We start from the raw sequence: 15,847 nt of genomic DNA, 5'->3' as shown, positions 1-15,847 counted from the left end.
GGTAGATTAATGAAATATACATAGATTCTATAATATTAGTTAAAAGTACATAGATTCTGTACTATAGACACAAATCTCAATTCTTTTCATACCATAAAAGTGGAGGAATTTATTACATAATCTGGACAGTATAATTTATTTCTTAATATTCATTTATTTAGCTGCACGGGATCTTAGTTGTGGCACACAAGCTCTCCTTTGCATCATGCGGGATCTTCTGCTACGGCACACGGACTTTCTACTTGTGGCCTGTGGGCTCAGCGGTGGCAGCATGTGGGCTCTCTGGTTGTGGCAGGTGGGCTCTGTAGTTGTGGTGCGCAGGGATCTTAGTTTCCCAGCCAGGGATCAAACCCTGTCCTCTGCATTGCAAGGCGGATTCTTAACCACTGTACCACCAGGGAAGTCCTTGGACCTTAGTATTCTTAACTATAAGACTAGGATAACAATTTCCGTTTCATATGATCAGTATACAAATTTGATAGTAGAATTCATATGAATTACTTAATACATAACAGATTCTGAAAATATTTTTCTCCCTGATTTCTTAAAACAAAAAAGTTCTATAAGGTAAGATTTTACCTCATTTTTCTCAGTTTTGCCAACCAGCACACTCTTTGCAAGTGTACCTCAAAGTTATGAGGAATGTGCCCGACTCCAGATTTTTTCACGTGCTCCTGCATCCATTTATTTGATATCAGCCCGATTTGTCACTTAAGCTACTTGTCCTTTCTGTCTTAGATCCTTTCAAGACTTTATAAATGGGCTGCATTTTTTGTGACAAGTTTGACTTTTCAGGTGAAACTCCCATAAGACTAGTGAGAAAAATGACTCCCTTTGGGGTCAGGGCTCAAATTAATGGGCTTCACTGTAACATTCAGTAAGGAAATAACTGATGAAATTTAAATGTTTAACCTACTTTATATGTTTATTAACATTAGCTTAAGTAAATTTGGTAACAAAATATGTGTAATGGTAGGTACCATAGATTCTCTTTCATCTCCCGATCAATTAAATGAAAATATTCAGGAGTAATAAATTCAGTATTGAGAAAAATGAGAACAAAGGATGTATTCAGATATATTCATTAATTCAGAAATAAAATTTAATGATTTTTAATTTTGTTTTTATGAGTACAAACTAGGTTAACAGTTCATACTTATTTTTACTAAAGGCGCAAAGAAAATATTTGATAAGGTATTGATTTATTACTTTAGTCCAACCCCTACAGTTAGCACAAATACAAAACCATAATAATGTTTACAAGGTAAAAATTGTACAATAGCTCTGTATTCTAAAATATTACCAATAATGCAGTTTTAGAATAAAAATACCAGCTTGTTGATTTTGCTTTTATGGTGCATATCAATATTTTGTTCTAGAAGCATGTTACTTAAAAAGAATTCACCATTTTTTCAATATACTTTCATTCCCGGTATGCATTATTCGTTGGAAAATTCATTTAATTGGCAGTAAGGTGGGAATTTAATCCAAAATGAGCAAAGGCTCAATTTGAAGAGTTATGTAGTCAGAAAACATGCAGTGGTAAACTTTCAATTAATAAACTATTACTACTGCTCAGTAAAGATTATTACTGTAGTTGGCATAATCATGAGAACTTATTTTCACTTGATTACAAGCATTTCTTACCATTAGATTGGTTATGGCATGCAAGAAGTCCAATAATTCCACCAAGGGTGTGGTGACCACTTCACCAGCATGGTCAGCCCACTCATTAATGGCTGCCTTGATTAAGCTTCAACACAAACAACACACTGCTGGAAAACCTGTCTTAACAAAGTCTCTACCACGTTCCTCACTAGCTAACCAGACACGGGTCATCATTGCTTGGCTTGACTTCTCCTTCCAGCAGCAGATTCATCACGACCTTTGTCAAATAGCTGCATGTTCCTCTTTTTCCCAGAGGGGGAGTGTTGTAAAAGGAAGTCATGTCATCCTACAAAGGAAAACAGTAAGTGAGTCATCTGAGTTTTTGTTTGTAAAGAGTTGACAGGTAAAATCTGTGTCAGCTGAGAGGGAAAAATAAATTCACAGGAAGATTTCCTTGTGGAAAATGTGAGGTTCTTGAGTTTTTCTTTTATTTTCCTGAAGCATCTTCTCAGCATATAAAACAAAGACAGCATTTTCAGTATTCTCCTTTTTGCCGACAATTTTTATTTACTGAGGGAACCTTTTTATGGATGAGAATAAAATATTAAACAGACAGCCTGGAAGGAGCTATATTAGGTAGCACACAGCACCAGTGTAGCCTGTTCCTCATCCCGTCCTCCCAGAATTTAACTTTATAGTCTTCTGGAATCATGGCTTCTTTCTGGTAAAACACATTTTAACTGCTAACTACATAAAGGAAATTTATCTCTTCTTAGATATCTTTCTAGTCAGAACTTCTTAGCTGAATTGACTAATAATTGAGTAAAAAGTAACATCAATTCCTCAAATAAGTCAGACTTCCTCCCATTTTGTACTCTGCATATCTGTTTTGTAAGTTAAATGATAAGGGATTTACGGATACTTTGAAGAATTGAGAAAAAAAATTCTACAAAAAGCTATTTTCTCTACTTACTTGTTTTTCAATTTCCTTTAGTCGACTCTCATCTTTTTGAAATTCATGAAATGCTTCTTTCACCAGTTTGTCAAGATCTACTTTGTCTTGAAATTCTAGCTCAGGGTTTCTTTCCAGTACAATGGATACGACCATTAGTAACTAGAAGAGACAGACATCGAAAGCCAATTATATGAACCATAAAAGCGCCATAGTCTGCATGTGTTTTCATTCTTTCCTTAGACTGATGGATGGCCCTTGTACTCCACAGCCTGTTCTGTACAATGATAGGTGTTAGGATCATCTATGGATGGAATCTTCCTACCTATACAAGTTAATAACATGAGTTCTGTTTGGAAATCTCACTTTTTTTTTTTTCATTGTCTGTATCCCTGTAGCTATATGGAAATGTTTTTCAGTCACTTAAATAAAATCGATAACTTAGAAAAATGACTTTTCTAATCCGTTCACAGTACATAGTACCCTATAGTATCCAAAGTGTCTGAACTCTCTCTAGTCTTTACACCTTCATGTTTGGTGGCAAGCAAGCCACTGTTTGGTGGACCAAAACAGGGTCCAGTGGTGCAGAGGCTGCCTCAGAAAGCAAGGCAGATGAGTACAGTGGAGATTTTGGATCTACACTCACAATTAAATGACTTAAGTCTAGCATGCCAAAATGAGTATAATTCTCTGACATCACAGTATTTCTCAGGGGACAGTTATGTTTTAAACAATATACTTAACTGTGATTCTTTATGACATGAGCACTATTTGGTTTGTATAAGCTATCTTAGTTTAAGGCATCATCCTATTGCTTGGCTACCGTATACATTTATCCTAAGTACTAATGTTCATTTTATATGACAAACTGCAATATGCAAAATTGTATCTGAGTATACAATGCTTGGTAAAGACTTTCTGATGATGATTATGGTTCCTAGTTTGTACATGAAACAGGATAAAGACATAATTTCCAACTTGGGAATCTTTCTGATATACTTTATTGAAATGTTTCCCAATTAGTACCTGAAAGAACCAAAGGAAACACTAAGAAAAAATCCAGGAGTCACAATGTGGGAGACCTTGGGGCAGAGCTTTAGCCAAAAGAATTTGAAGTTTTGCTCAAGTTCTAAAGGTAAATTTCTTCTGCAAAGAGAATGACCACTTTTTAGGGGCATCTATAGGCATGAGATACCAAAAGGTTAACTGTACAAAGAAGGCAATCACGCTTCTAAAATTCCCATCTTTTCTTCATCCCAGTCTCTGTCTTACTCCCACAAGCTATGAAACTGATTGGCTGATACTCTTACCCAAATTCTGGCCTATCATAGATGAGGCTAAATCTCACTCAGCTGACTGTAGCTCCAGACATGCTGGATTTAGGAGGTGCTACATCCAGTCCAGCACTCACTGAGAGCTTCTGTATCAACAGGACATATTACCCACCCTCAAGAAACACAGAGTCTGATGGAGATATTCCCAGAGAAACAAAGTGAGGATGAGCTATACATTATATCCATTCAAGGGAGTCTTTATGTATTTGATATAATACTTTAAAATGGCAAAAAAGTATGTGTACGTGTGCATGCACAGGTGTGTGTGTTTTAGCATTTAACTTTATATGCAGCAGTGATGATATACAAAATTACAGGCTTTCTCTGTCCACAGAGATGTCTGGAAAGGTGTCCCTCAAAATAATAGTGATGATCTATTGCTAGTGGATATAGAGATATATTTGGTTTTCTTTTCTATAATTTTCCCAACTATTGAACTTTTCTACAATAGTCATGAGTTATTTCTGTAAACAGGAAAAAATGAAAATAAGATAAACAGAAAAAGGTCACATCCTCTCTTTTAGGGTACTGTTGACGCACTTACTGTGGGGATGAGTGTGTAGCTGGGCAAGTTGGCCAGTCAGTCTCTCTACCCTGATGGATTTAAGATGTTTGAATTGTTCGTGTGCCTTGACTCAAGGGTCAAGGATGGCCATCTCCTCCAGGACTCAACTGGAGATCTGGGTTAGGTGAGGAGTGAATTCCTGGCCTCGTAAGCAGTTTGTTTTATACTGGTTTTCAGGGAGCAGATAGAAAGCACTTCTTCAGCAATCTACATTTTTAAATACAAACCTCCACGACAATCTGTCTGTATTTTGGCTGGTCAATATTTCCCAACATGTCTTCAACAAGGAGAGAGAAATTCATCTCATACATGGTCATATCTGACAGGGTTGGTTGCTGAAAAAAATAACTCAACATTAAAATGCTGCATTGTTACACTCTGGTTCCCGTTTAACAGGAAAATTTCATTCGCTAGTTTCTTTTTCAGCTTCTACAAAACCTTAGGGAGCATTTTTAGCTTTATGACTGGATTTTATATATGTCAAACTACTTAAGCTAACCAGCTGACTCTTGTGATAAATTAAACCTCCTGTTTTTAGTAGTTATCTTTCCTATATTAATGTATTTAGGGAAAAGCGGACTGTATTAGGAAACTACTTCAATACACAAAAGTGAAGTGAAGTGAAGTGAAGCCGCTCAGTCGTGTCTGACTCTTTGCGACCCCATGGATTGTAGCCTACAAGGCTCCTCTGTCCATGGAATTTTCCAGACAAGAGTACTGGAGTGGGTTGCCATTTCCTTCTCTAGGAATACACAAAAGGAATGGCCAAAAATTGAACAACACATAAGAATACATATTGCTTTCAGAATTAACACAACAAGTTATGCTTGCCATCAGACTTCAGCATCTAAGTCACTTGCTACTGAATTAACATCGTTTCTGTGGCAGTCCTTCTGAGCTGGCAGCATAAAAATGCACACAAATAAGTGAAACAATATCATGTGCAGAAATGGTAAGCAAACACAGAAAAAAGCAAAACAAAAAAAATTTTCTCTAATCTCCTCTTTATATTTCGTTTAAAACAAGAGCATTGTAAAAATCTTCCATATACTTTCTGCAAACCAAATGAAAGCAGAAAATAAACTCAAACAAAGAAAAAATCTTGGCATGCTGGATAATCTTCAAAGGATGGAAGGAAAGGCTCTAAATGTTAGGCTTGAATGACGGAGAGCAGATGGAGTCACCAGAATTATTACCAGAGATGGAGAGATGATGAGTCATACTTATTTGCCTTTACCTCAGAGCACGATCTACAGTTAATTTCCTCATACCCTAGAACATGTGTATCTACTTACTATTTAAAATGGGACTAAGCCCATTGTCTCCTTTCAATTAAGTGAGAGCAATATTATTTTGCTTGGTGTAATAATGCTTCAGTCCTATATGCAACATGGTCCATCTATTGTATTTTGTATTCAGTACAATCCAACATACTGTCAGTGATTACAGGTAGTACCTAATTCAGGGAAAAATGAAGCTGGTGCAGGCATACCTTGTTTTATTGTGCTTCACTTCACTGCACTTTGCAGATTTTTGTTGTTGTTGTTGATTTTACAAATTGAAAGTTTCTGGCAGCCCTGTGTTTTTAGATGATAGTTACCAATTTCTAGCAATAAGTACTTTTAAATTAAGGTATGTACATTGTTTTCTTAGATATAATGCTATTGCATGCCTATCAGACTACAGTATAGTGTATACATAACTTTAATATGCACTGAATAACCAGAAAAAATTATGTAATTTGCTTTACTGTGATCATCTGGAATCAAACTTGCACTATTTGAGATATGCCTGCAATTATAACTGTTTAGATGTCTAGCAATGAGATTAATGGGGTTACAGAAGGAAAGGAAGATCTTTTCATGGGTTCACATCAATGTCCTTTTAATATATCTCATTTGAAAAGTCAGCATAGCTAGTATGCAATATGATAATTAAATCTAGAGAAGAGCTATCAGGCTACCTTATTTTCCAGTCTCTGAAACAAGTGGAAAGTGTAGCAGAGAAGTTAAGAGAAAAGGCTCAGAAGCCAAACTGCTGGGAAGGGGGTCACACTAGGTCAGGTGCTTCCTAGATGTATGACTTTGGGAAAACCACTGAGCTGTGTTTTAGTCTCCTCATCTGTCAAATAGTAGTTATACAGTACCTACCACAAAAGACAGTTGTAAGGATTAAACGAGCACTTAGAAAAGAGCCTGGCACTTAGAAATACTTAACATGTTGTCAGCAAGGAGAGAATATGCCCAGGCGATCAGATAATTAAAAGAAAGTCTGGTAGGCATTAGCAGAGGCTGGGAAAGAAGCAACAGAAGGTTGCAACAGTCCACTGTGCTCAGACACAGGCCTAGTAGAAGCAGCAGGACACGAACAGTTGAAATGGGTTCCCTGCCCACAGGAGACAGAGGCGCTCCATACAATGGTCACAGAGAGCACCTTGGGAAGGACTGGAGCACCTATACTGACAACCAACAAAACCAATCAACAGTCCATGAACAGCATAAAAAATACTTTTAAAAAGTTCTTATTCATTTTTAGAAAAGAATAATAGATTCACAAAGTTCAAAAATCTGAAAGGTTAAAAAGGATTATCAGTGAAAAGCCCAAGCTGTACCATAGACCACAGTCCCCTTCCCCAAAGGCAAAGAAAAGAATGCTATCGATTTCTTGTGGGTTCTTTCAGAAATACCCTATGTACATATAAACAAAATGAGTATAGGTGTGTGTTTTAAGAGTATTTTATTTTCACAGATATAAAGATCAAACTAGTAGTTACCAGTGGGGTGAGGGAAGAGTAGAGGGCAAGATAGGTGTGGGAGACTAAGAGGCACAAACTATGCATAAAATAAATAAATATGCTACAGTACAGGGAATATAGCCGATATTTTATAATAACTTTAAATGGAATATAATCTATAGGAATATTGAATCACTAGGCTGTATACCTGAAACTCACATTATATATCAACTATACTTCAATAAAAAAAGAATACGTTGATAAAGACCTTTATCACAAAGAATTTGGCTGATGTTTCAACACTATAAACAGATATAGTACTCCATTTCTAGAAGGCCTAATTATTCACGTTTGTGCACAAGCAGAATGATTTAAGTGTCAGAATTAAATTAAAGAATTAAAGAGGCTGGCCAGTTGATAAAACCTGGAAAACCATTTGAAGAAGGGAATACTAATTCATTCAGATCAAACGTCAGTTACCTCTCAGTTAATAAGTGATTGTCTAATGACCTAAAAGTTACTGTACTTTTCACGTTCAATCCAATTTTTAATTAGTAATTTCTAGCCACAGCATTACTAAACCACCTTGTTTCTTAAGACTGATTTGGTTTTTGAACATATGTTTTCCTGTTTGTGAGGTTCCCTGCCACTGGCCTATTGCACTTGGTGGTATTTCTACCATCATTGCTATTATTTCTAATCCACTTGAGCAGGCTTCTATGTTTCTCCTTTCAAGGATCTAAATATTCTTAGAAAATGAAATAAGTAGAAAGGTCATTTGCAAAGCAGAGAGGGGAAGAACTCCCTGCTCCTTTGTAGTTGCTCAGTCACTAAGTCCTGTCTGACTCTTTGCGACCCCATGGAGAGTAGCACACCAGGCTTCCGGGTCCTTCACCATCTCCTGGAGTTTGCTCAGATTCATGTCCATTGAGTCTGTGATGCTATCTAACCATCTCATCCTCTGCTGTCTTCTTTTCTCTTTAGGTCTCTTTAGAAGTCCCTTTTACTGACACAGACACAGTGGGGCTGTACCTGGGGCAAATGCCTCCCGGCTACAATGATTCCATTGGGTGTGCGTTCCAGGATCTGCCATACTCTGTCATAGAACCCAGGGGGGGTTCTATTCAAAGAGCCATCGATCTGCCGCCTGTTCAGCCAACATCTGTAGACCAAAAGAAAATGCCTCAGTGTTGAAAAACAAGTTTGTTCTGGCAAAAAGCAGTGCTTTTATATGGATTAATTGTTCCAACAGAGTGAGCAATAAAAGCCAAAATCCATCAATGATGCATATCTACCATGTGTTACAGAGGTTATTAAATATTTCATAGTGAAAAGAGAACTTGCAGGAAAGGAGAAAATCCCTAAGATTTAAAAAAATTTAACAGGCAAAATGTTATTCTCTAGTAAGTTTCTTACAATTCACTATGTGATCAAATGAGTTTCTAACATGCAACACAGTTCAATTTAAAAACAGAGGAACAGTCAATTTCAAAATAAGTTTACCTGGTCCTCACGTGCAATAAAATGTAAGTTCCGTGAAGACATGGGCATTGTATATATAGTTTGATTACTCCTATATACCTCTCCAAGAAAGGTGCTTAATAACCACCTGATAAGTGGGTGAGTGCTCAAAAAAGCATAATGTATCTAATAAAACTGTTGTTGTTTAGTCACTAAGTTATATCTGACTCTTTTGGGACCCCAGGGACTCTAGCCTGTCAGGCTCCTCTGTCCATGGGATTTCTCAGGTAAGAATACTGGAGTGGGTTGCTATTTCCTTCTCCAGGGATCTTTAGGACCCAGGGATCAAACCCAAGTCTGCATTGGCAAGTTGATTCTTTACCACTGAGCCACCAGGGAAGCCCATCTAATGAAATTACCTTATTTTAAACCTTATATTTAGTTTTCTACTTAAATACAGCCAAAGTACCAGTGCTAAAATATCAGCTACCAAATCTTACATGTCATAATAATTAATACAGAGTCAAAATTCTAGATCCATTATTTTAATGAATTTAAGTTTTAAATCTTAAAAATATAATAGTTACTTCAATCACAAACTGCTAAAGATACAGAATTTGCACAATCTGAAAAGAATAAACAAATGACATAGTAGTATATTATTATAAAAGCTGAAGATAGGAACAAATATAATTTTTTTATACTTGGTATTAAAACAGGCAGCAGAGTAAAATGCGTCATCAACCACAAATAATGATCAACAATATTTCTAGGTGTGAAACTCCTTATGCAGGATACAGTGATCAGAAAAAGACATTGTTGTTCTGGTGAAAGAGGATCGAGAAGTTACATCACTACACAAGTGAGGAGGTATCTCTTTCGGATGTATAGCTTCTCTTGGTAGGCCCAGATTTGTGTGGCTGGGTTCAGTGCTATGCTAAAGAAAAAAGCCAAAAAGGTTCCTTTGTGATGTTTTAATTTGGATAATGGGTATGCAAACTGAATATTTTCCATGTGATTCTTCCCCTTTCTTCCTTTGTTTGGCAACAACAAAAAAGATGTTTTCAGAGTTCTGTAAAGTCATGGTTAAGACTATAAAAGGTGCAAAAAAAAGAAAAAAAAAAAAAAAAAGACTATAAAAGGAAGATGTTTGCTTAGAACAACATAAAAGGTAAAAATGTGTTAATATTCACAGAGCAGGAATTATTTTAGAAGAATTCTCTTATTTTTATCTTTTTGCTTAGAAAAAATTTAGGTTTACAGAAAAGCAAAAAAAAAAAAAAAAAAAAAATGTTCCTCTACTCAGCCTCTTCTACTTTCTGTCATCTTACATAATCAATAGTACAACTATCGAAACCAGGAAATAAACATTGGTAGAATACTACTAATCTTACAGACCGTACTCAAATTTTGCCAATTTCACTGCAAATTTCCTTGTTTTGGTCCTGTGTCCCACCCAGGACCCCACACTGCATTAGTGTTCAGGTCTCCTTAGGCTCTTTTAATCCGTGACAGTTCCTCAATCTTTATCTTTCACAACTTTGACATTTTAGAAAAGTCAGTTATTTTGTAGAATGTATCTCAATTTAGGTTTGTCAGATGTTTTCTCATGATTAAACTCGGTTATGCACTGTTTTGCAATACCCAGAAATGGCTGTACCCTTTCTCAGCACATCGTACCAGGGGGGTATGTAATGCTGACGTATCTTACTACTGATGATGTTAACTTGATCATTTGGTTAAGGTGGAGTCTGCTGGGTTTCACTGTAAAGTTACAATTTTTCCTTTTACAATTAAAAAGTATCTTGAGTGGAAATACTCTGAAATTATACAAATTCCCATTTCTCATCATACTTCCACCCACTAAATTTAGGGGTTCTTGCCTGTAATGGTTACTGTTGTACTTGCCTAATGGTGATCATTATTCCACCAACATTATCATCATTCCACCTACACTTATTAATTGGAATTCTATTGTAAAAAGAGTCCCTTCTCTCCCATTTATCAATTTATATCAGCATGGACTTATGGATCTTTATTCTACTGGATGTAATCCAATAGTATCATTATTCATTTTGTTGCTCAAATTGTCCCAGCTTTGGTCATTGAGCCTCTGGCATCCTTCTAACACACCTCTATAGTTTTTGGAGCATTTTCTTACTTTCTGTACAACAAGATGCTTCAGGTTTATCTTGTGTTTTTCCTGCCCCAGCCCTGCAATCAACTACTTCTCCAAGGAATCCTGGTTCTTTCCATTAGAAAGTGTTATTTGGAAATCAGCATCTGGGTACCAGGTTTGCTCACTGCTATTGGGGTTTCATTGCTTCTAGGTTTTCTTAGTGGACAGTTAGGAAAGATAAGGATGTATGCTCCCATATACATATACACATTCTCATTTATTTCTGTATCTATCCATCTTTGTAAAAACTATGAATTCACAGTGATACTTCCAATTCCTATCAAACACCACAGGGAATATTCTAGCCATTCTCCTTTCCTTATTTGTAACTATATATTTCAACAGTGAAAAAAAATCTGGCTCAAATTAGCTCCAATATATTGAATTATTTATTTAATCTCAGTGTGTGTATATGTATATGCACCATATATTGGGTTGACCAAAAAGTTCGTATGGGTTTCTCTGTAAGATGTCATGGAAAAACTCAAACGAACTTTTCAGCCAACCCAATATATAATACTATGCATGTGTGTATAAATTCCAGAATTGCTAATTCCTACCTCTGTGAGAAAAAAAAATTACTATACAGAGTCCAGGATTTGTGTGTAGTTCTCTTTTTGTTTAGCTTTACAGTGTCTAGTCAATGTTTTCCAAAGGTACTTTGGTTAATTCTTGTCTTCCCCTCCCCTTTCAGTGTGGTAATATTATTCATTTGTAATATGGTTAGGGTCAATTGTTACTGTATGTATTCTATTTTTGGTACCTTCCACATCTGGATTAATTTTCATTAATGATTTGTTTGGGGAATAATTATTTATGTTTTAGAAATATCACAGAAGTTGGAGAGTCAGAGCTATTCAAATGGTCTGAATTTGAAGTATTGCTCTCCCCTCAACCCTACTGCTGTGGATCTATTTTTTTCATTCTTTCCACCCTGTTCCCACCCACTCTCTGAAGGTAACCAATTTCACTAGTTTCTGATTTAGCCTTCCTATATTTCTTCTGCAAAAATGAGCAGATATCCTCTTCTTTCTTACATGAAGAGTAGAGTACTATACTCTTTTGTGCTTTGCTATTCTCAGGTATCAATACAGCCTAGAGATTATTCCCTATCAGTTCATAGAGACCACACTTGTTCTTTTTCACAACTTCATAATCTCCATTGTGTGGACATTTACCACAGTTTATTCAAATAATTCCCCATGTATGAGGACTTAGGTCATGGGCATTCCAAAATTTGCAATTATAGATGATGATGCAATGAATAACCTTGTGCATATATACTCACATTGTTGGAGGCAAATCTCCAGGGTGGGTCCTTAAAAATAAGACTAAGACTGCTGGGTCAAAGGATAAGTGCACATGTAGACTTTTTTTAAGATATTATCAAATTCTCATATAGAAGGGTTGTACTCATCAGCTGTATATGGGACTATCTGTTTTCTCCACAGCCTCAGCAAATGTTCCCCATACTCTTTAACTTTGCCAGTCTTATAATGAGAAATGGTATCTCAATGTGTTTTAATTTATATTTCTCTAATTATGAGTTAGTTTGAACATCTCTCCAAATATTTAAGGTCCATTTTTAACATTTTAAATGAATTGATCAATTGTATCTTCCCCCATTTTTCTCAAATTTTAAGAATTAGCATTAACTCTTTGAACATATGTTTTGCTCCAGCTTCTCAGTTGTCTTTTGGCATTGCCTATTTTTTTCTATGAAAAATGTGGGTTTTAATTTTTATATAGTTTTATTTATCTTTTATTGCCCCTAGGTTTGAGTCATAGTTAGAAAGTCTTTCTCATACCAAGGTTACAGAGGAATTTACCCATGTCTTCTTCGAGCTAGTTCAGTTCAGTTCATTTAGTCGCTCAGTCGTGTCCAACTCTTTGCGACCCCATGAATCGCAGCATGCCAGGTCACCCTGTCCATCACCAACTCCCGGAGTTCACTCAGACTCACGTCCATTGAGTCAGTGATGCCATCCAGCCATCTCATCCTCTGTCGTCCCCTTCATCTCCTGCCCCCACTCCCTCCCAGCATCAGAGTCTTTTCCAATGAGTCAACTCTTCACATGAGGTGGCCAAAGTACTGGAGTTTCAGCTTTAGCATCATTCCTTCCAAAGAAATCCCAGGGCTGATCTCCTTCAGAATGGACTGGTTGGATCTCCTTGCAGTCCAAGGGACTCTCAAGAGCTAAGTCATGTCCAATTTCTTTGTGATCCCATGGACTATAGCCCACCAGGCTCCTTTGTCTGTGGGATTTCCCAGGCAAGAATACTGGAATGGGTTACCATTTTCTCCTCCAGGGGGTCTTCCCGACCCAGGAATTGGACCCATGTCTCCTGCCTGCATCTCCACAGGCAGGTGGATTGGCATTGGCACTGGCACAGGCATTGGCAGGTGGATTCTTTACCACTTGAGCCACCTGGGACGCCTTTAGCACCAGCACAGTTTCATTTTTTTAAATGTTTAATCACTAATCTGTTTGGAGTTTATTCTTAAGTACAGTATAAAGTATGGATTTTATTTTATCTTTTCCAAGTCGTTATCCAGTTGTCACATCACTAGTTATTTAAAAAGTCTATCTTTGACCCAGTGATTTGAGATGTCACCTCTATCACACACAAAATTTCCAGATGTGATTGGGAGTCTATTTCTGGACTTTCTTTTCTGTTCACTAGTTCTATTTTTCTGTTCATGTACCAGCATCACATTATTTTAATTATAAAGGCTATTAAATACTTTAACTGTCTCTCTTAGGGCAAGTCTTTATGTTTTTCTGGTTATTCTTGCATGTCTGCTTTTGCATAGGAATTTTAGTATTTACTGGTCTAACTCCATAAAACAGCTTGTTGGAATTTTATTGGAATTGTTAGACATCTTTAAAGTCTTCCTGTTTAAGAAAAAGGATGCTTTTCTGTTTGTTCATGTCTACTTTTGCAGAAGACTTCTTTCCTAGATATTTCTAGGCATAAAACTATATCATTTTGGAAAGTACCAGGCACACAAATAGCGCTCAAAACTGTTTGCCTAAGTAATTATATTAAAACTGTTTTTGTAATACAAATAACTCTTCAATTCAAAGCAATCCAAAGTATTTGCTTTACTTATATTCTAAGGTTGGTACAAGTTACGTCTAAGACAGTTTACTCTGAAGAAGATTACAGTCTACTTAAAGAGACACAGTCACAAGCAAGAATTTAATTAACATTATCAAACTCAAACTTGTGTGCCAAAATGTTGGGAGGAGATGGTGAGTGCTACCAAAGATTAGAAAGGGAATTGACCAAAGTAGAATGAAGTACTACATTCTACACAAAATAATAAAAATTATTACAAACTATACCTGGAAAAAGTATAAAATTCAAATCAATACAAAATTACAACTGAAGATAGACATTTTAATTAGTATCTCTATGTATGCTGCCCATCTAGTATTGACACATTGCTACATTTTATTTCTTATTAACATCTTACTAATTTCATACACACACATGTATAAAATGTTATTGTAAATCCAGAGTGTCCTGTAGGTAACAAAGGACTGTCATTACCTTCCATTCTGTTGAGGCTGGAGAATATCCAATAGAAGCTGTTTTACTTCACTGGGTGACAGCTGATATAAGTCTCTGGCTGGCTTGTTTCCACCACGGATCTGTAGTTCATACTCCATAGCATGGATGATCCACCTGAAACAAAACAAGGGAAGCACGAATCAGTAACTCTTAAAATAAAATCACCTTGTGCTTCTCATCGCAATGCCCTTAATGGCACTGACCCATCCAAAGAAGAATGAAAAAGGCTATTTAAATTTCCTGAACTTCTGATAGAATTACTTCCATCAAGATTATGTGACATGGTTAGACTGTTAAAAATGAGGCCTGTTCTTGCATATGTGGTAAGGTCGTAAAACATGAAAATAAACTTAGGTTCTTACCAAATAAGATTGATGAGCAGCAGCTGTCACATTACTATTTTCTTAATAATAGATAGATTAAAAAAAAGGATAAAAATTCATTTTAAGAAATGAGCTGTGATATACTATTATATAAATGCTCCTTTCCCAGGAAGGACAAGTATTTCTTACCTATTACATTTATTTTGTAGTCATTTCCTTGTAATTAGAAGGGATAGAGAAGTACCTGCCTTTTAAATACAGAGACACATATAAATGTGTTAGATAGTTATAACTTATTAGCATATTGAAAAGCAGAGACATTGCTTTGCCAACAAAGGTCCGTCTAGTCAAGGCTATGGTTTTTCCAGTGGTCACGTATGGATGTGAGAGTTGGACTGTGAAGAAAGCTGAGCGCTGAAGAATTGATGCTTTTGAACTGTGGTGCTGGAGAAGACTCTTGAAAGTTCCTTGGAATGCAAGGAGATCCAACCAGTCCATTCTGAAGGAGATCAGCCCTGGGATTTCTTTGGAAGGAATGATGCTAAAGCTGAAACTCCAGTACTTTGGCCACCTCATGTGAAGAGTTGACTCATTGGAAAAGACTCTGATGCTGGGAGGGATTGGGGGCAAGAGGAGAAGGGGGCGACAGAGGATGAGATGGCTGGATGGCATCACCGACTCGATGGACGTGAGTCTGAGTGAACTCCGGGAGTTGGTGATGGACAGGGTGGCCTGGCGTGCTGCGATTCATGGGGTCACAAAGAGTCGGACACGACTGAGCGACTGAACTGATAACTAGTATATTAGAGAACACACTTTATTCAACAGATTTCAGAAGAATCTATTCTTTAATAGATATTTAAATGCTGTTCATAAAGTATGTTTTTATTACAGAAACAGCTTTATTATGATTATTTAGGAAAGTATTTATTGAGTACTGTTTGTGTGCCTGGTAGTTATATGCCTGGATATGCCCAAAATATTTCATCATTTTATGTGTAAATAATTTTACTCTTTAATTTGAGAAGCTTTTAGTATTTTTATAGTGTCATCTCACTTCATTTGTGTTATTCTGAGGAAAGAAGTCAGATAAACCAGTTATGCAAATTGAA

The 15,847-nt window shown here is 36.5% G+C and overlaps 1 protein-coding gene across 4 annotated transcripts in view; it reads right to left on the bottom strand.

Annotated features, from left to right (window-relative positions):
• Positions 1 to 1,066: 1,066 nt before the first annotated feature.
• The window catches only part of PHKB (phosphorylase kinase regulatory subunit beta), a 235,261-nt gene continuing 220,480 nt past the window's right edge, over positions 1,067 to 15,847 (bottom strand). For all 4 annotated transcript variants that reach the window (XM_055552724.1, XM_055552725.1, XM_055552726.1 and 1 more), the window contains 5 exons: positions 14,392 to 14,526; positions 8,226 to 8,355; positions 4,687 to 4,794; positions 2,582 to 2,722; positions 1,067 to 1,954 (listed from right to left, as the gene is read on the bottom strand). In XM_055552724.1, coding sequence (XP_055408699.1) covers positions 1,817 to 1,954; positions 2,582 to 2,722; positions 4,687 to 4,794; positions 8,226 to 8,355; positions 14,392 to 14,526 — 652 coding nt within the window. In that variant the 3' untranslated portion in view covers positions 1,067 to 1,816. The remainder of the gene's footprint in view (positions 1,955 to 2,581; positions 2,723 to 4,686; positions 4,795 to 8,225; positions 8,356 to 14,391; positions 14,527 to 15,847) is intronic.

This window comes from Bubalus kerabau, chromosome 17, assembly GCF_029407905.1.
Source record: "Bubalus kerabau isolate K-KA32 ecotype Philippines breed swamp buffalo chromosome 17, PCC_UOA_SB_1v2, whole genome shotgun sequence".
Taxonomy (NCBI): domain Eukaryota; kingdom Metazoa; phylum Chordata; class Mammalia; order Artiodactyla; family Bovidae; genus Bubalus; species Bubalus kerabau.
This window is presented reverse-complemented; position numbering and strand designations above follow the sequence as displayed.